Source organism: Pelodiscus sinensis, chromosome 12 (genome assembly GCF_049634645.1).
Source record: "Pelodiscus sinensis isolate JC-2024 chromosome 12, ASM4963464v1, whole genome shotgun sequence".
Lineage (NCBI taxonomy): Eukaryota > Metazoa > Chordata > Testudines > Trionychidae > Pelodiscus > Pelodiscus sinensis.
Window position 1 is genome coordinate 46,921,333 of NC_134722.1, and position 18,193 is coordinate 46,939,525.

General features: G+C 58.2%; 1 protein-coding gene across 2 annotated transcripts in view; it reads left to right on the plus strand.

The window, feature by feature from the left end:
* The first annotated feature begins 6,356 nt into the window (after positions 1-6,356).
* The window catches only part of EDC4 (enhancer of mRNA decapping 4), a 43,079-nt gene continuing 31,242 nt past the window's right edge, over positions 6,357-18,193 (plus strand). For both annotated transcript variants that reach the window (XM_075940519.1, XM_075940520.1), the window contains exons 1-4: positions 6,357-6,512; positions 15,279-15,435; positions 16,132-16,243; positions 16,964-17,063. In XM_075940519.1, coding sequence (XP_075796634.1) covers positions 6,437-6,512; positions 15,279-15,435; positions 16,132-16,243; positions 16,964-17,063 — 445 coding nt within the window. In that variant the 5' untranslated portion in view covers positions 6,357-6,436. The remainder of the gene's footprint in view (positions 6,513-15,278; positions 15,436-16,131; positions 16,244-16,963; positions 17,064-18,193) is intronic.

The following is an 18,193-nucleotide window of genomic DNA, read 5'->3' on the forward strand; positions in this document are numbered from 1 at the left end:
CTCAAGCCAAGCACGTGCAGACTAGATCAGGGCTGGCTGGGTCCTAATAATGGAAAAATTAGGAAGTTGGAAGGGGGGGGGGGAAGAGTACAGAATAGCTCAGCTTAATTAAAGCACTCCTGCCCTTGGGTGTGAAATAGCTCATCCCACCCACTTGGCTGCTAAGCAGGAAACCGGCCTCGGGGACTTGGACTAAACCAGTGCCCTGCTCGCAAGGGGGGCGGGCCTGAATGTCTGTCCTGTCCTCACAAGCTGAGTTTATAGGGCTATGGCGCTTTGCAGGGGATTTGAACAAAGATCTCGGGCCTACCTAAGTGTATTAGGTGACATCTCCTAAATCCGAGTGGTGACAGCCAGCTGCTTTCAGCCAGCAGTGCATGACAGGCCGTTCCGTTATTCCTCTCAGCTGCCAGCTTTCACAGGCTGCCTTCACACTGATGGGGTGGATGCGTGGGGGCGGGGTGTCTTGAATCGGATCATTTGACGGTTCTGCTGCCATGGACTCGCATCCCATCTCCTGTTGGTCCCGAAAGAGTGGCCCGAAGGGAGGGTGTATTCCGTGTGACGGTGCAGCCGAAGTGCAAGGCCCAAGCCTGGAATGTGGCTATAACCCTGCTGCTGGACGAAGGGCGCTGTGGGGTCCCGTCCCAGGCAGGGGAGGAACTGCCTGGATTTGACTGTGACCCAAGGAAAGCTTCTCGTTGGGGTGAAACAGCATCTCTAAGGATCACGCGCAAGGGGAAGATCAAAGTCTTGGGATTCACCGCAGCGTTAAAAAGCAGCTCGGATCTCTCAACGTGCCATCGGCAGGTCCCCCCAAACACGTCACCTCCGTTTCTCCTTGTTTGTACATCTCTGCGCCACAATCCGTAAGTGTCAGTCTACTGCCACCCTTTACCTGCGGGGGGGGGCTCAAACTCATGGCCTGTGCGATTGCGCAACACGAGGACTCCTAGTGGGCCTGTTGCCAGCCCCCAAGCCTGTCACTCCTCTCCCCCCTCCATAGCACCCTGTCCCCAGAGCATGTGGCTTTGGGAGGGACCCAGCGTCACGCAGTGGCAGCAATCATGCCTCCCCTCCCCTGCAACTTCCCTGGGGGGCAGGAGCTGCAGGTTGGGGGAAGAGGGTGGGACAATGGCAGGAAGGGGTGGGGCTCAGGGCTGAGAAGACAGGTCCCCTGGGAGGGCTGAGCCAGATTGCACAATCACTCCAGCTGGGATGGGGAGTTGGAGACCCCGGCTTTATTCCCCCATCCCCCCACCTGTTGCAATGGGCGCTGAGAAACCCAGTGTAAATAAAAGGCTTTCTCCCGCGTGGGCACATCAAACCCCTCCACACCAGGCTCTTGTCATGAATTTCAGGCCGTTTACTCAGTCGCCAGATCCCCCAGCTGGGAGTCCAAAGGAAGAACACGCACTCGGGTATCCGTGACCCAGCCGGCAGCAGGAAAGGAAGCCTTGCGCTGTTGATGCCTTCTCTGTTGCCCAGCTGGAAAGTGATGCAAGTGCTGCCTGCATGCAGCTGAGACCCTGCCTGCGTCTGAATGTAGCTTTTGTAGGGGCAGGGGCAATAATTCTGGAAGAGGGGCCACTTCACAAATTTCGGAAGTGGCTGTGGGCTGCCCCGGAAGGGGAGGGCCCGCAGGCGGAAGGAGTGAAGTTGAGAATTACCCTGCTGGGTGCGGTGACCTTATTTTCTGAACCAGCTGCAGCTAGGGAGAACAGTTTAATTGAAATTATGAAATAGATTACCTACTTAATAACCACTGAAGGTGCTAACAGCTCCCTGAGTGGTATCCTTCCTGTCTTAGGAATCTGTCTATTGACTTTGATTTTTTTTTTTTATCTGCTTTGGTTTAAGTACCCATTCTCCAGATTTTTAATGATGCTCTGTTTCCCACTCCCCTCCCTTTTTCTTTCTCTCTCCTCTCCTCTCCTCTCCCCTTCCCCTCTCCTATTTATTTGGAGTTTTCATATCCCCAATTCATAACTCTGGTCATCTGAAGAAGTGGGCTGTGCCCACAAAAGCTCATGATCCCATCTACATATTTCATTAGTCTATAAAGTGCTACCAGTGTTTTTAACTTTCTCCTGTTAATCAAACTTTGTTTTAAATAAAGTAAAATGTTATGTCCAACACAACAGGTTTCAATGTTTTCGTTATGGGAGAGGTGAGGAACCCTTTTTGAGCCTGGGGTTACTGACCTCCCCTCCAAAAAATCTGGGCTTCCCATAGACCAGATTTACTGTTCTGGAGTTAGTGGATTTTATGGACCTCCTTAGGCTCTGGGATAGGGACAAGAATGAGGAGTACAGTGCGTGAGACAGGGCTGCCAGCGAGTGAGGTAGGAATGGGGTGCAGGATCTGGGTGGGAACAAGGGTGCAGAAGCAGGCTGGGAGTAGGGTGTGTGGCCAGGAGGAAGGAGCAGGGACAAGGGAGGGGATTGGAGCAAGTTGGGGGTTCTAGATCTTGGGGAGGGGTTCTAGATCTTGGGATGGGGAAGTGATGGGATTGGGGTGGGGGGTCTGGACATGAGGAAGAACCTTACCTGGCTTTGTGCCCCCTTGCAACAATGGCTGCCGCCATGCGATCCAGGGATAGCCCCAAGGCACACAGCCTGGGGCCAGCCTCTGGGGCCAATGGGCACAGGCTGCCCCAGAGGTGCTGCAGCCCGGGGCAGGTCCTGGAGGCACCACAGACAGAGGCCGCCCCAGAGGCACTGCTACCATGGCCATGTGGCTTGGGGCCAGCCCCAGAGGCACTGCAGCCACGTGGCCCCAGGCCACTCCAGAGGTGCCACAGTCTGGGACTGGCCCCAGAGGTGCTACTACCACGGCCATTGTGCCAGCCCTGGAGATGCCGCTACTGTGGCCAGGCGGTCGGGGGCCGGCCCTGGAGGTGCTGCCATGGCCGGGTGTCTCCAGCCTCTGGGGATAGCTCCAGACCACATGGCCATGGTAGTGGTGCCTCCGGGGCCGGCCCTGTTACGGAGCCTCAGCCCCAGGCTCTGTCCAGTGCTTCCACTTTGAAATGAACAAGAGCCCCCGCGGGGGACGTTTCAAAGGCGGAACGTGGCAGTTCTCGACTAATCAAATAGTCAATGGAAATCCTATTGACACTTTGATTAGTTAATTAATCGAAATTTAGCATCCCTAGTACATACCAGGTCAGCGCCCAGACTACTGTACTAGGCAACATAGTATAGGAAGGAGATGGGCAGCCCTCAGTGGAAAAAGAACAGGATAACTATTTAGAAAAGCTAGACATACACAAATCCAGGGGGCTGGATTTAATGCATCCATGGGTGCTGAGGAAGTTGGCAGATGTTTCCAAAGGCTCTGCAAGGACTTGTGGCGATCAAAGGAGGTCCCGGGTGCTTGGAAAAAGGCATATGTGGTGCCCATCTTTTAAAAAGGGAAGAAGGACAATCCAGGGAACTACAGACTGCCCGGTCAGCCTCATGTCAATCCCTGGAAAAATCATGGAAGGGATTCTCAAAGAATCCATGTTGAAGCACTTGGAAGAGGGGAAAGTGACCGGGAATAGTCAGCATGGATTCACCAAGACCAAGTCATACCTGACCAATCTGATTGCATTCTATGACAAGGTACCTGGCTCTATGGACAGGGGGAAGTCAGTGGATGTGATAGACCTCGACTTTAGCAAAGCTTTTAAAACAGTCTCCCACAATATTCTTGCCAGCAAGTTAAGGAAGTCTGGATTGGATAAATGGACTGTAAGGTGGAGAGAATGCTGACTTGATGTCTGGCTGGAAGTCGGTTTCTAGCAGAGTGCCCCAAGGATCCATTCTAGGGCTGGTTTTGTTCAACATCTTTATTAATAACCTGGATGAGGGGATGGATCACACCGTCAGCAAGTTTGCAGATGACCCTAAGCTAAGGGGAGAGGTAGATACATTGGAGGGCTGGGACAGGGTCCAGAGTGACCGAGACAAAGTGAAGGATTTGGTCAAAAGAAATCTGATGAGGTTCAACAAGGACAAGTGCGAAGTCCTGCACTTGGGACGGAAGAATCCCAAGCATAGTTACAGGCTGGGGACCGACTGGCTAAGTAGCAGTTCGGCAGAAAAGGACCTGGGGATTGCAGTGGATGAGAAGCTGGATATGAGTCAATAGTGTACCCTTATAGCCAAGAAGGCTAATGGCATATTAGGCTGCATTAGGAGGAGCATTGCCAGCAGATCTAGACAAGTGATTATTCCCCTTTATTCAGCACTGGTGAGGCCACAACTGGAGTATTGCATCTAGTTCTGGGCCCCCCATTACATAAAGGATGTGGACACATTGGGGAGAGTCCAGCGGAGAGCAACCAATATAAGTAGGGGGGCTACGAGGCGAGGCTGAGGGTTCTGGGCTTGTTTAGTCTGCAGAAGCAGAGAGTGAGGGGGGATTTGGTAGCCTTCGGCTCCCTGAAGGGGGATTCTAAAGGGGATGGAGAGAGGCTGTTCTCAGTGGGGGCAGATGGCAGAACAAGGAGCAATGGGCTCAAGTTGCAGTGGGAGAGGTCTAGGTTGGATATTAGGAAAAACTATTTCCCTAGGAGGGTGGAGAAGCGCTGGGATGGGTTCCCTAGGGAGGGGGTGGAATCTCCATCCCTAGAGGTTGTCCCAGCTTGACAGAGCCCTGGCTGGGATGATTTAGTTGGGGTTGGTCCTGCTTTGGGCAAGGGACTGGGCTTGATTTTTCTCTTTCAACCCTGTGAGTTGATGATTCAGAGCCAGGAGAGGCAGGAAGCTGACTTAGCACCCCTGCTGCACCGCTGACCGGGAGCCGCTCAAGGTAAGCCCCTCCTGCCCCAGCCCAATACCCCAAAGCCAGAGCCCCCTCTTACTCTCCACAGTTGAGTTGCGGGCATCAATAATTTTCTTCGACTGGGTCATGAGAAAAAAAGTTTGAAAATCACTGAACTAGTTGCTCCCTGACCAGCGAAATCAAGACAAGATGGGACTGCAGCGGAGAAATTCTCATGGTTAAGTCAAGGTAGAAACCAGGGAGGAAACCCTGGGACTTCTCTCCCTAGTTCAGCCAAATCCTGTGCGTATGTCTGCAGTGCACTAAGAGCTGTGGCTGGCCCGGGGCAGCAGACTCAGGGTTTTGTGCTGTAGGGCTGTTGCACAGCAATGTGGACAGTTGGGTTTGGGTTGGAGCCCGGCTTTTGAGTCCCCGGGGGGTGGGGAGGGTACCAGAGTGCAGACTCCACTTGAAGCCTGTGGGGCTACGCTGCAATCTTATGGCCCCAGCCTGAGTCAGATGGCCTAGGTCCCCATGTGCCCTAGATGCATGAGTGGCCCTTCAGAAGCAAGGAAAGGACCCAACATTCTCTTTGACATGGTACCAGAATTTCCCCAAGGGGCTTAGGTGCTGCCGCTGCTGGTCTTGAAAGACCCCTGAGCTGGATGGGCCAAGGCCCGTCCAGGCAGGTGCTGCTTTCGCAGTGCAAGGCCCAGTGCAGAGATTTGGATTAACACGAGTGAGCTGCAGATCACGTCTCCACGGGGGCAGTACAGCAGCTGCCTCCAGGTGGGAGCCTGGATGCAACATCTCTCCCAGGAGCAGTGCGGTAGGAGCCCCAGCACGGCACCTGCACAGGAGGGAAACGAGGCAAGAGCTTGTCCCCCCGACTCCCAATAGCTTCACCCCGCAACAATACCGTCAACCCCTCTTCTCCCAAGGTCGTCTGCACCCGTAACAGCCCCCTACCCTGCCCTATGTAATGGCACCCCCAGAACAGCCCCCCATTAATGGGACCCCCACCCCATAACAGTCCCTCACCCACCATATCAATACCCCTGCCCCGTAGCAACAGCCCCCGTCTGACAACACCCCACCCCATAACAATACCCCTACCCCATAGCAACAGCCCCCGTCTGACAACACCCCACCCCAAACAATACCCCCTGCCCCGTAGCAACAGCCCCCGTCTGACAACACCCCACCCCAAACAATACCCCCTGCCCCGTAGCAACAGCCCCCCGTCTGACAACACCCCACTCCATAGCAACAGCCCCCGTCTGACAACACCCCACCCCATAGCAACAGCCCCCGTCTGACAACACCCCACCCCAAACAATACCCCCTGCCCCGTAGCAACAGCCCCCCGTCTGACAACACCCCACTCCATAGCAACAGCCCCCGTCTGACAACACCCCACTCCATAGCAACAGCCCCCGTCTGACAACACCCCACCCCAAACAATACCCCCTGCCCCATAGCAACAGCCCGCCCAGCACCTGCGGGCCGCGCCCCTCCCACATGGCGCTCGGGGGGGGGGGGGTCTCGCCCCCGGCCCTGGCTCGGCCGGAACGCGGCTGCCCGGGGCTGGTTTCCGCGGGGGCCGGCGGCGGCCGGACCGGAAGCGGAAGTGGAGTCGGCGGGCCGGGCTCGGGAGCGGGGCGGCAGAGCGGGAAGCGGGCCCATGGCCTCCGCCAGCATCGACATCGAGGACGCGACCCAGCACCTGCGGGACATCCTCAAGCTGGACCGGCCGGCGGGTGAGGGCGCGCCCGGCCCCGCCCCGCCGCGCCCCCTCCCTCCCCGCCTCCGTGCGCGCGCGCCGGGGGCGGGGCTGCCGCAGGGGCCGAGGCGGGAGCTCGCTCCCCTCTGGGAGACGGGAGCGCGCCGGGACCGCCCCCCCCCGGGCTCGGGCTCGGCCTCGTGCGGGGAGACCCTGGATCTTCCGCCTAGCCAGCCCCGCGTGTCCCCCCCAGTCCTGCCCGGCCCCCCCCCAACACCGTCCAGTTCTGCCAGCCCCCCCCCCCGCCACTGTCCACTCCTGACAGGCCCCCTCCCAGCCCCCCCCCCCGCCACCGTCCAGTTCTGCCAGCCCCCCCCCCCCGCCACTGTCCACTCCTGACAGGCCCCCCCCCACCCTCCCAGCCCCCCTCCGCCACCGTCCAGTTCTGCCAGCCCCCCCCCCCGCCACTGTCCACTCCTGACAGGCCCCCCCCACCCTCCCAGCCCCCCTCCGCCACCGTCCAGTTCTGCCAGCCCCCCCCCCGCCACTGTCCACTCCTGACAGCCCCCCCCCACCCTCCCAGCCCCCCCCCCCGCCACCGTCCAGTTCTGCCAGCCCCCCCCCCCGCCACTGTCCACTCCTGACAGCCCCCCCCCCACCCTCCCAGCCCCCCCCCGCCACCGTCCAGTCCTGCCAGGCCCGTTCCCATCGCGGGCAGGTTACATTTTCAGACACCTTTGTGCTTCTCCCCACATCACCACCGGGGGGGGGGGGGTGCTCCCTTTGAACACCCCATTCAGCGACCTCATTATCCTGCCGTCAAATCTCTCCTTGACTCTCAGCAGGGAACTTGGTGACTGCAAGGCTGCTGGAGTGCAGAGAGCCTTGCTTGTCTCATGGTTTTCCTTGTACCTCCTCCCCCTCCCCTCCCCCGTCTGTATTATACCGCTGTTCTCTCTCATTTTATATGGCATTTGTAAGCTCCTCGGGGCGGGGGTTGTTTCGTCGTTCTGTGCCTACCACAGTGAGGGATCCTGATGCATGCAGTGAAGGCTTCTAGGTGCTACAGTAATACAAATGAGATCACAATAATTAATAAGATCTTAACTGTACATCTGCACCTGCTGCACCTCCAAAGCCCCAGCCATTTCCAGCTAAACTCTGCCTAGCCATGCTACGGCAGCCACACGCCTCTCTGGGAAACAGTTCCAACATCTGGGTAGTACTCGGTATCGTGGCGTCTGGGACAGGAGCACCCTTGGATTCCTGGCCTGCGCTGCTCCACTCCTGGGCTGGGCACCGTGTGCTTAGACTCTGACTCCATCCCAGCATATTGGGTGCTGTCTTGATCCATACAGAGCCAGGGTTTCTGTGGGCCTTGGCGCCAGACTGAAATCAAGGTTGCCCTCAGTCTGCCTCCCTGCAGCCCCGGGACCCCTGTTCACCTGCTGGGGTGGGCCGCAGCGAGGCGAAGCGTGTGTGTGTGTTGCGCTTGCCATGGGGTGTGGGAGGCCCAGTGAAGCTTCCTTTGTGCAGCTGAGACGCTCACGTCGGAGCCCTGTCGGAGCGGAGCTCCTCGCGGTCCCAATGTGGCTCTTTGATAGCTTTGCGTTGTGCAGGTGCAGATGTGGCTGCCCATGCGAGTGACTCTGCATCCTGTGAATGTTAAAATCAGCGAGGGACGGTTCCCAAACGCCTGATCCGGCGTAATCTCATCAGGTTTCTAGCCTCTCCAGCTACGTTCTCTCCTCAGTCTCTGGTTGGGTATGTAAGTGAAGAGCGCTGGTTTGGCAAAGGGTTGTATCGGCTTCTGTTTTCTAATAGTCAGCTGCCAGCTAGGGCCTTCGAGCGACTGCGGGCGTCGTCTGATGTGCTCATCTAATTCCCGCACCATTTTAGGAAGATGGTAGTAGGCACGTGGGGGTGGGCTGACTGCACAGTCAACCCTGCTGGATTCGCTCTCTGTACAACGCTTCTGTTTAGTGGTGTAGAGCTGACCATTAGTGTCCCTGACGTGCAAAAGCTTCCGATTGTCCAAGTAATCTGGAAACAACTGCCCTCCTGGTTTGTACAGGGAGGCCTTCTGTTTCAGCTTTCCTGGTATGAGCCAAAGGATGCTTATTAATCTCCACCTGTGGGCTGTAGGAGTAGGGATGGTAACTATCGGTTAATTGAATAGTCAAGTAACCTCATGAATTCTTATCAGCTACTGGACTATTCTGTAGTATCCGGGGGCGGGGCTGACAGCCAGTGCACTCTGGTCCCACTCCTGAAGAGCCCCCTGCCACTCTATACTGCTGCCTCTGTATCAGAGGCAGCGGCGCGGGGTGCCAGGCGGGAGCTGGTCCTCAAGGGAAGCCAGTCTAAAAACCAGCTCCCCTCACGGACCAGCTGCCTGTCGCCCCGAGCTGCTGCCTCTGACACAGAGGCAGCAGCACAGGATGGCACTGGCCCCTGTCCAGGAGGGAGCTGAGCTCAGCACAAGCCGGAACTGAATGGGTCTGCTGCCCACCTGGCTCCTAGTACACTTTAAATGCAGAGCCGCAGCAGGCGTAGGTCCCAGACCCGTTGCAAGGGAGGAATGAGCCGGCTGCTGGCCAGCCTGCTAAAAAATTTACTGGCGGGGGGTGGGGGATGCGTGTAGTCTATAGTTAATCAGTTAATCAACAGCACTATTACATCCCTATTTCTTTGCTGTAGTAAGAGGGCAGGTGGGGGTTGTCGGGAGAGGAAGGGTGAGCAAGGGACTATCGGTAGAGCCTTGTATGGATTCAAAATTTGTATCCACGTCTGTATCCTCAAAGGTGAGCCGTGGATAGTTGCAGATTTGCAGGGCTCTGACTGTAGAGGTCAGATGAAGGTTGGCTTGAGCTTCTTAACGGACTTCACTAGCTTATTTGTTTTTCCTCCTCACCCCGCTGTTCCAGTTGTTTGAGAGTTTTTCTTACTACAGGCAGTCCCCAGGTTACGTACAAGATAGGGACTATAGGTTTGTTCTTAAGTTGAATTTGTATGTAAGTCGGAACTGGCTCCAGATTCAGCCGCTGCTGCTGAAACTGACCAGGGGCTGACTACAGGAAGCTGGAGGCAGAATTGCTCTGCCCCCAGCTTCCTGGAATCAGCCACTGATCAGTTTCAACAGCGGCTGAATCTTGAGCCTGGGACAGAACAGCTGGGCTGCCAGGTAGGTCCCTGCAGGACCAACCCGGCAGCACCCCAGCTGCTCTACCCCAGGGTCCACAACAAAAGCCTGGTCTGCTGGGGGGGGGCACTAGCTGTGCCCCCCCCCCCCCCCAGCAGACCAGGGAGACGGGGAGCAAAGCCGCAGCGGTGGCGGGGTGCTGCGCCTCTGAGGCTTTGCCAGAGCAAAGCCTCAGAGGCGCAGGACCCCTCCGCCTCCCCGGCTTTGCTCCAGGTGTCCCTGGTCTGCTGGAGACGGTCCCCAGCAGACCAGGGGCACCCGGAGCAGCTTTTCTCGCCCCGGAGGTCGAGGTGGCGGGACCGCTGCGCTCTGGGCGGTCCCGCTGCCTGCGAGCTCCGGGGCGAGAAAGCCCTGTTCGTAAGTGCGGATCCGACGTAAGTCGGGGACTGCCTGTACTCTAATTATTTGGCTGGATTCGTAACCTAAAGAAACTCTGCATTAGAGCTGCCATTTGACTGAAGATCGTCCCGTGTTCTGGGACGGGGAGTGTTTGCTCTTCCGATCCAAAAGCAATCGCTCGCAGCTGTCTCCATAGATTGTTTTCTGGGCAGTATCAGCATAGACCGGCACTGCTCCATCAACAGCTCAGATGTCACCCGTTTCTAACCTCAGGTTCTCAGCTGGGTTGTCTGAGCTGGCTACTCTCTCTCTCTAGGTATCCAAGTCTCTTAACTCCCTCTCATCCAGATAGGAAAGCTGGTCCTGCCACAAGTCTCATTTTCTCCTTAAAGGGGGAAGCAAATAATCCCTCTGTGAAATCTGCCCCTGCCTGTTAGGTTCCTACGTCCCTGCTGGGGGTTGTGTTGAGTGATCAGTTTCTTTTCTCTGGGGAAGCGTTGCTTCCATGTGTTCTGTGCCACTGGCCAGGGTGAGGCTTTTTTACCTCTTCTAATATAGGTTGAATGTTTCTAGTCCGACACCTTCAGGACCTGACCGGTGCCGAACTAGAGAGTTTGCTGAACCATGGGAGGTCAGTATGGTCTAGCAGCGTTGCCAACGCTTCTCGGAGCCCAGCAAGCAGGGGAAGACATTTAAGGGTAAATTCGAGCTAAATAACAGCCCAGAACCCTGCGAGCCAGGACCGGTGGCTGTAAACAAACTTTATTTGACTGTGGGGAATCTTGGCCACACCCATGCTAAGTAGACATCTGGCTAAAATCCTGCCGGATCACGGATGTTGCCGGTCTAGAATGGACTCATGCTTGGAAAGGAACAGACAGGGCCCAGCTCTGCCCTACAGACCAGCGTAGAAGTGTGATCCTTAACTGGACAGCTATGCTGGCAGGAGCCCCTCATGGAGACGCAGTTACTGGCTCTTGTGAGGAGATGGGTTGTTTCCTTCCTCTGAGTAGTTTTCCAGCCCCAGTGCGTAGCACAATTTTACTGGGGAGCTGTGTCCACGTTAGGGATGCTTGGCCAGTGTAGGATCCTGCTATTCTGACGCCCCTCAAGTGTTCCTAGGCTAGACGTACCCTGCGTTTAAACAACCGCTTCTTGTAGCTTAGGGGACTTGGCAGCTTCTGGTGGGAGTCCACCAGATCTTTGTTCATGGGCTGTGCTTGTCTATCTGATCTCTGAGGGTCTCCATACCTTCTCACACCCCCTTTCCTCTCCCTTGTTGCTCTTTCCCGAAGCTCTTCTACATCTCAATGCCGGCTGCTGGACTAGAAGTTGCTGGTCAGAATTGCTTCCTGAGTAATGGGTTGTGAGGAACCCTTGCATGTTCGAATTGGCTGCTCCGTGGCCCGGAACGATTCCTTTGCCACGCTGACCTCTGCCCTTTCCTTCTTCGCACTCCTGGGAGGGAGTGGAGAAAGGGCAGCTTTGCACTCCCACAGGTCGCTCACGGGTGCAGAGCTACATCCGCCCGGCTGCTCTTCTCTAGGGATCCTCCTGTAGCCTGAGCAAGGCAAGTCTTCCCCACCCTCCTGCCAAAGGCAGCTCGCCCTGTAGCTACCGGAACGGGTGCTAGGTGGCCGGGCTTTCCACACCCGCAGGCTTCCTTGCACTCTGTCCCGAGGGGGAGGGCGGTGGCCTCCCAGCCCAGTGCGGGGAGCCAAAGCCGGCGCAGAATTGGGAAGTTGTGTGGAACTTGGAGGGCGAGTAACCACTGGGCCCGTCTTAACGAGGTGGAGGTGGCAAACGGTGGCAGTCACATGGTTGCAGCCGGTCTCGATTAGGGAGGTCAAATCCCGTTGAATTAGTTCACCCGTTCAACGTTAAGTTTCACTGGTTGACTGATTAAATGGGGGTAAGTGGGGGCGCCCCCACGGTCGGGCTGGAGCGGCCTGCAGGTGAAGGCTGCTGCGGCCCGGCTGCTTCCGACCCGTGGCCTTTAAGGGGGATGCTTACCGGGTAATCAGTTGCCCGTTCCCATGCCTAGTCTCGGCGCTGGAGGCATTGCCTGTGCAGCAGAGAGTAACGGGAGTTTAAAGAACTAGACGGACCAGGATGGAATGGGCTAGTGTTATTGCTTGGGCCTCCAGACGCTTTTCGATCCTCATCAGGGCGGAGGCGAACTTGCGGGAAGGGGAGCAGGAAGCGTCGCTGCTTGAGAGATTCCTTCCCCTCATAGCGGTCTGAGGAGCTCCAGCGATGGGCTAGGTCAGCGCTGGGAAGGGGATCTCTACTGCCGGGAAGAGCTGTCCTGTCCTAGCTTTGTACTTGGGTTTTCCCCAGGGCTAGTTACAAGTTACTGTCTCCCCTTTGCCTTTGTGGTGATGGGCTCTCAGGCTCTCACAGCTCCATTGATTGTCGTTCCTTCCTCTTGCTCTGTCAGCCCTGTCCAATCTCAGTCCTTCGGCCAATTGGACGCTTTGTGAGGGGCTCTTCCCGGAAGCTGCCGCCTGGTCTTTGGGAGAGGCCTCCAGGACAGCAGTGCTGTCTCGTCTCCCCATCTCCCAGCCTACCTTGGCAGCCTCTTGCCTGACGCGTGCCCGCTGCTGCCAGCGGTGCCAGTGTGTTCAGCCTTTGCGAGAGAACCGGGTAGCATTCCTCCCGCTCCTTCCCCAAGCCACTGCCGGCGAGAAGCAGCACACCAGCCCGTCACCCTCTTTCAGAGAGCTGCCTCAACGTGAGCCTCTATATCACACAAAGCGGTGGTCCCTTGCCGGGGCCGCAGGAACCGTCCTGGGCGAGGAGGTGAGACGAACGCCCAGCGTGTGATCGGAGTCTTTCCTTTCTTTGCAAGATGGGGGTGAATGCCCGTCTCTCCTTGAAGCCATGGGGAAGGGCGTAGTAATTCAGGATAATGCTCGTTCCTGGTGATGTGGTTGCTAGAGTGACGCTGCCTCCCTCCCCATGCACACACGAGTCCCCAGGAGCTGGGTATACTCAGCTACCCACGGAGCTAAACGTGACCCTCTACTCTGAGGTGCTGTGGTAGGTCTCTGTGCCAGCCGGCCACGGCCCCCATTGCTGTATGCTGCTCTGCCTGCTTGCATGTGAACCTCCACTACCTCTGGGCAGAGAGAGAGCAGAGACTTTCCCTCCTTTGAAGCCTCCCTTGCCACAGCAAGGTCCTTTCCTGAAGGCACAGCTGGGAAGGGCAGAGTAAAACCAGCTAGGACTGCGTCCGTTTCATGTTGCTGCTGGGGCAGCTGTAGTCGCTGCAGTCCTCCCCTTGCTAGGAGTGCAGTCCGTTCTGTGGGCAGGGCGAACGTCGCTGCCGTCTGCTCTCCGGAAGGCCGGTTACTGTCGCGGGTCTGTTTCTGGGCTGTGAACCGTGCAGCCTCTGCTCTAGCGTCTCTGTCCAAACATGCATTCTTCCCAATGAATCTCAGTTACTTCTTCAGGTGGCCGCGTGAGCTGCTGTCCCTGATGCAGTTAACCGCCCCGTTTGGTCGCTGGGACGCTGGTCTTGCTTCCCGAGGCCCTGCCGTTGGTGGCTGGCTTTGCGTTTGAGCTCAGTGCGCTCTCCAGCGCGGCGACAGCAGAGCCGTAACCTGTGGGTGCAGGAGCAGCCATTTCACAACAAGCCCCTTGCAGCAGCTGTTGCCAGGGCAACAATAACCCAGGTTTTCAGTTTTCTGGTCCAGTGAAAATGTCACGCAGCTGTAATAAAGCAAAGAAAGTTTTGCTGAGGCGAGCGGCTGTCAGGTGTCGCGGCACGGGGCCGGGTGGCTTGGGGGCTCGTTCATTTCCGCTGGGGATGGCTACCCCATAGCCCTAGCACTGCGGTGTGGAAACGCGTCTGGCCGCAAAGTGGGGCGGGGTTCCCCCGATTGAAAGGCAGCGTGTTCCGGGCCAGGCTTCCACAGCGAGAGCCGAGGACGGGCCTCGCCTCAAAGCGGCGCTCCTGCTCGGAGCAGAGGAAAGTTTGCACCAAGGGTGAACGTGATCCTTCCGTGCCTGGCTAACGTGGGGGTCGCATAGGTACGTGGAGGCCAACTGCTGCTTGTCTTGCCACTTGCACAGGGGTTTAGCTGCTGTAGATGCAACAGCGTCCGTAGTTCTCTGCACGTACAGGACCAGGCGCGAGGAACCGTTTTTGTGTTGGGGGCCACACACAAGTGAGAAGCAAAAAAACCAACCAAATAAACCCTCACTGATGTGGCCCCTGATGAGAAGGAGACAGACACTTCCCCCATTCTCACACATCAGAGCCTAGCAGGGCCTAGGCTAGTAGATTCTGTGTGCCGTCCTGCAGGGATGGGGGCTGGATCGTCAGCAAGGGCTCCCCAATGCTGGGGTGGGAGCCCCGAGCGTTGGGGGCCGGATCCAGGCAAGCCGGGGGCCTCATTCGGCCCCCAGGCCATAGGTTCCCCACCCCTGTAGTAGATGCTCGGGATGTTAAAATGCATGTCATTAAGTAATCTCAGCGGTTACACATGAGGCGGCACCATCAATTCCCCTGGAGATGGTGCACAAAGGGAGACAACTTTTAAGCTGGCTTCCCACGTGTACTGGCTCCTGCCTGCCGCCCCGGGCTGCTCCCTCTAATACAGAGGCAGCAGCGGGGGGCGGCAGGCGGCTCCCTGGGACCTGGTGTCCCTGGGAGCTGACTTTTAAGCCAGCTTCCTGCGTGTACAGGGAGCCTGTAACCGTGAACGTTTGCCGAGGTTCATCGGTTAACCGGTTACACTGTTACTTTCACATACCTACCGGACGCATAGCTGCATTCCCACGGTACTTGACGAGCTCTCTCGGTTTCATGAGGCGTCGGTGCCTAGTCGCTCGAGAGGAATGCCGTAGCTGGGATCCGCCGGCTCAGGCTGCCTGCGGAATCAGGAGTTTCCCACCCGTTAGTTCCTCGTGTCGTTTGGGAAGGCTTGTTCTGCAGCCATAACAACTGGCGTTCGGTGTGGCACTGGATGGCTGGAGATGGCTGCGTTTGGCCCACAGGGCACGGCTGCATTGGGCCTTCGGTACCCCGAGTTGGAGGGGTTTCTTGGGCATGTTCATCGGCTTCTCCTTTGGGTTTCCTGAGACTTATCCTGATGGGAGAACAGGCAAAGGGCCTCTCCACAGGGGGGTGCAGCTCGTTCCCCTGCCCAGGCAGCGCACCCCAGCTGGTCAGGCATTGGCGCCCTGAGGCAGGGCATTGCACGCCGCTGTGGGGCGCTTCTGGGATTAAACTTCGCCCGGGTTGTTTTCCCGTAGGTGCAGTGAATGAAAGCCCACGGCCACCCAGCTCGTACAACGGGGACTTGAACGGGCTGCTGGTGCCGGACCCCACCGCAGCTGGAGATGGCACGCCCCTGGCTAAACCCGTGCTCCGAACCGTGCCCCTGGGAGCCCTGCAGGAGAAGCAAGTCATGTAAGTGGAGCCTGGGGAGGACTGAGGAGCTGCGTCCCCCCGCCGCTTACAGTATTAGCTCTGAATGCCTCCCACTCGGTCTCCAGGGACCGTGCCGCAGAAGAGCAGGTCGAGTGACGACCTGACCCGCCACTAATTAGGTGTGTCTGTGAGGCAGCCGGGCGCGATGCAGAGTGGAGCCCAGGGGATTCCCCTTTCGCGCCTCGCCGGGAGCGACATCCGAGCCGCTCCAGCAGTGCTCCTGGGAGCAGCCCGGTACCCCGCCTCCTCGGCCCGGCCTGGCCTGGGGCTTTTCTTCGGCACGTTGCTTGTTTCTGAGCTGTTGCTGGGGGAATTGCCTAGCAGCGGGGCTCGCTGCCCGGGCGAGGCGCTGGGTTGGCCTTGGGCCAGCGGCCGCGCGGAGGTATTTGGAGCGTGGCGCAGAGTCAATCTGTCCTCTGAAACAGGAGGGGGGTAGCGGGGCGAGGAGAGAGCTCCCCGGGGGACTCGAGGCGGAGCCAGCCAGGCCTCTATGCTCGAGTCTGCCAAAGAGCCGCCCTCTCGGGGACTGATCTGCTGCGTGGCCCCTGGAAGATGCCCCGAAGCAGGTCTGAGTCCTGCACTGAAAAGGCTAGTGGCAATCCCGCGCCGGGGTTCCCCGCCCTGTGTCCCAGAGAGGCCGGGGGTGTGATTCGAGCTCTTTCTTTCCCTTAAAAGCTGCCTCTCCGGAGACGACAGCTCCACCTGCATGGTGATCTCGGCAAAAGATGTGGAGATTGTGGCCAGCAGTGACTCGAGCATCACCAGTAAGGCCAGAGGGAGCAACAAGGTAAAGGGGAGCGTGTCTGACCCAGGTACCCCGTCCTTGCGGGATCTGTGCAGCCCCCGTGGCGCGCCCCGGTCCCGCCCTCCCACCTCCCCTGCTGGCCAGTGGAATGTAGCAGCTGTGGGCGGGCCCGGAGGCAGAGGCGCCTCTTGGGTAGCTAGGGCCGAGCTGGGCAGCAACCTTTGCTGAAAGCAGAGCACTGTTGTGTGTGTCGGCGGCCACTTGTCTCGCTGCCGCACTGCCTGTCCGTTGGGGCTTTTCCAGAGCCCATGGCGTCCTGTGAGCTGCAGTGACGGAGCCGGCAGAGCAGGAGTAGGCGGGTCCCCTTCGCCCCCCTGCGTGGAACTGGCCAGGCAATCTCCCGGGCTCTCTTGGTCCCTCGCGGTTCCTTACTTCGCACCTCACCCCAGGGACCGCATGCTGCCCGAACACCCTTCCCTCTCGCTTTTACACGGGATCCCCGGTTCGGCATCCTGCCACCGAAGAACAGCTCTGGCAGTCGCTGCGGTGTAATTGACATTCCTCCCCGCAGGACAGGGGCTTTTCAGCACCTTTGCGGGAAGTCTCTTCCTACACTCAGGGCTGCGGTGCCCCTGCTCGCTCCCAAACGCCCCCGCTGCCGGCCGGAGCCTCCCCTGGCTCCTTGGGTCAGTGGCTGTAGCGCAGTGTTGTCTGTCTCCTTCCCTGTGCTTCAGGTTCTCTTTGCTGCTTTCCTTCATCCAGGTGAAAATCCAGCCAGTAGCCCGGTATGACTGGGAGCAGAAATACTACTACGGCAACCTGATCGCCGTGTCCAACTCCTACCTGGCGTACGCCATCAGAGGTGAGGCCGGTGTCTGCTGCTGTGCACGTGTGATCCGTACCGTGGATTTCGCTGCTTACCGGGATGCCTTTTTGCCCAGCGCTAGGTGTGATGCTCCCAGTTTCTCGTTCTCCCGGCCAGGGCGGCGTTGTGAGTCGGACAACCTTGGGAGTAGGGCAGTGGTCTCCAACCTTTTTAAGCACGAGATCACTTTTTGAATTAAGTGCAATCCAAGATCTACCCCAAACCCAAATCCCCTGGCTCCGCCTCTTTCATGCCTCTTCTCCCAGGACCCGCCCCTGCTGACTCCATCCTTCCTCCCTCCCCCGTCCTCCCTCCCTTTCACCAGGCTGGGGCAGAGAGTTGGGGCACAGGCTCTAGTCTTGGGGATTTGGAGTGTGAGAGGGGCGCTGAGCTGAGCCGGGGGCAGAGGTTTGGGTGCTGGAGGGGGCTCAGGCTCTGTAAGGGAGTGTGGGTCTTGGGAGCTCAGGGCGAGGATGGGGCATGGGGTGCAGAAGGGGGTTCATGACTGGGGCAGGGGATCGGAGCTGGCTCCAGCTGGACACTGCTCACCTCAGGTGAGTGGGGGTAAGGCAGGCTCACCCCTGACCTGGGCCTGCACCACTCTCAAAAGCAGCCAGCAAACTCCCTCCCAAATGCTGTTGTACCCCCCTCTGCTCTGTGAAGACAGGATACAGGGTGGGAGGAGGCATCCTGACATCAGCGCCCTCCTTTCCCTGCCCTGCCCAGCAAGCAGTAGGCTCCCAGGGAGGGGCAGCTGAAGCGCTGGCACTTGACAGACTTTTGGCCAAACCAGGCAGGATCCCCTGTCAGAGGCTCCAGGATGGTCCCGTAGATCCCGATCGACTGGTTGGTCAGCACTAGAGTAGGGACGGGGCTGGAGCGGCACGAACAGGTGGATTGACACGCTAAGAGTCGGATGGAGCCCCAGGGGCAGGAGGAGCCGAGGAGTTAGAAGGGTGAGACCTGGAGGAGCCGAGCAGTGAGGGGCGGCTAGGAGGTTGCGCTAGGATTAGCTCTGTCCTTAAGTCCAGACGCCGGCCCAGGAAAAGGGGGGCCGCGCCCTGTGGGAGGGGGGCAGTGAAACCCCAAGATCCGGGAAAGCTCGGGCGCGGTGTAGGGAGTTGCAG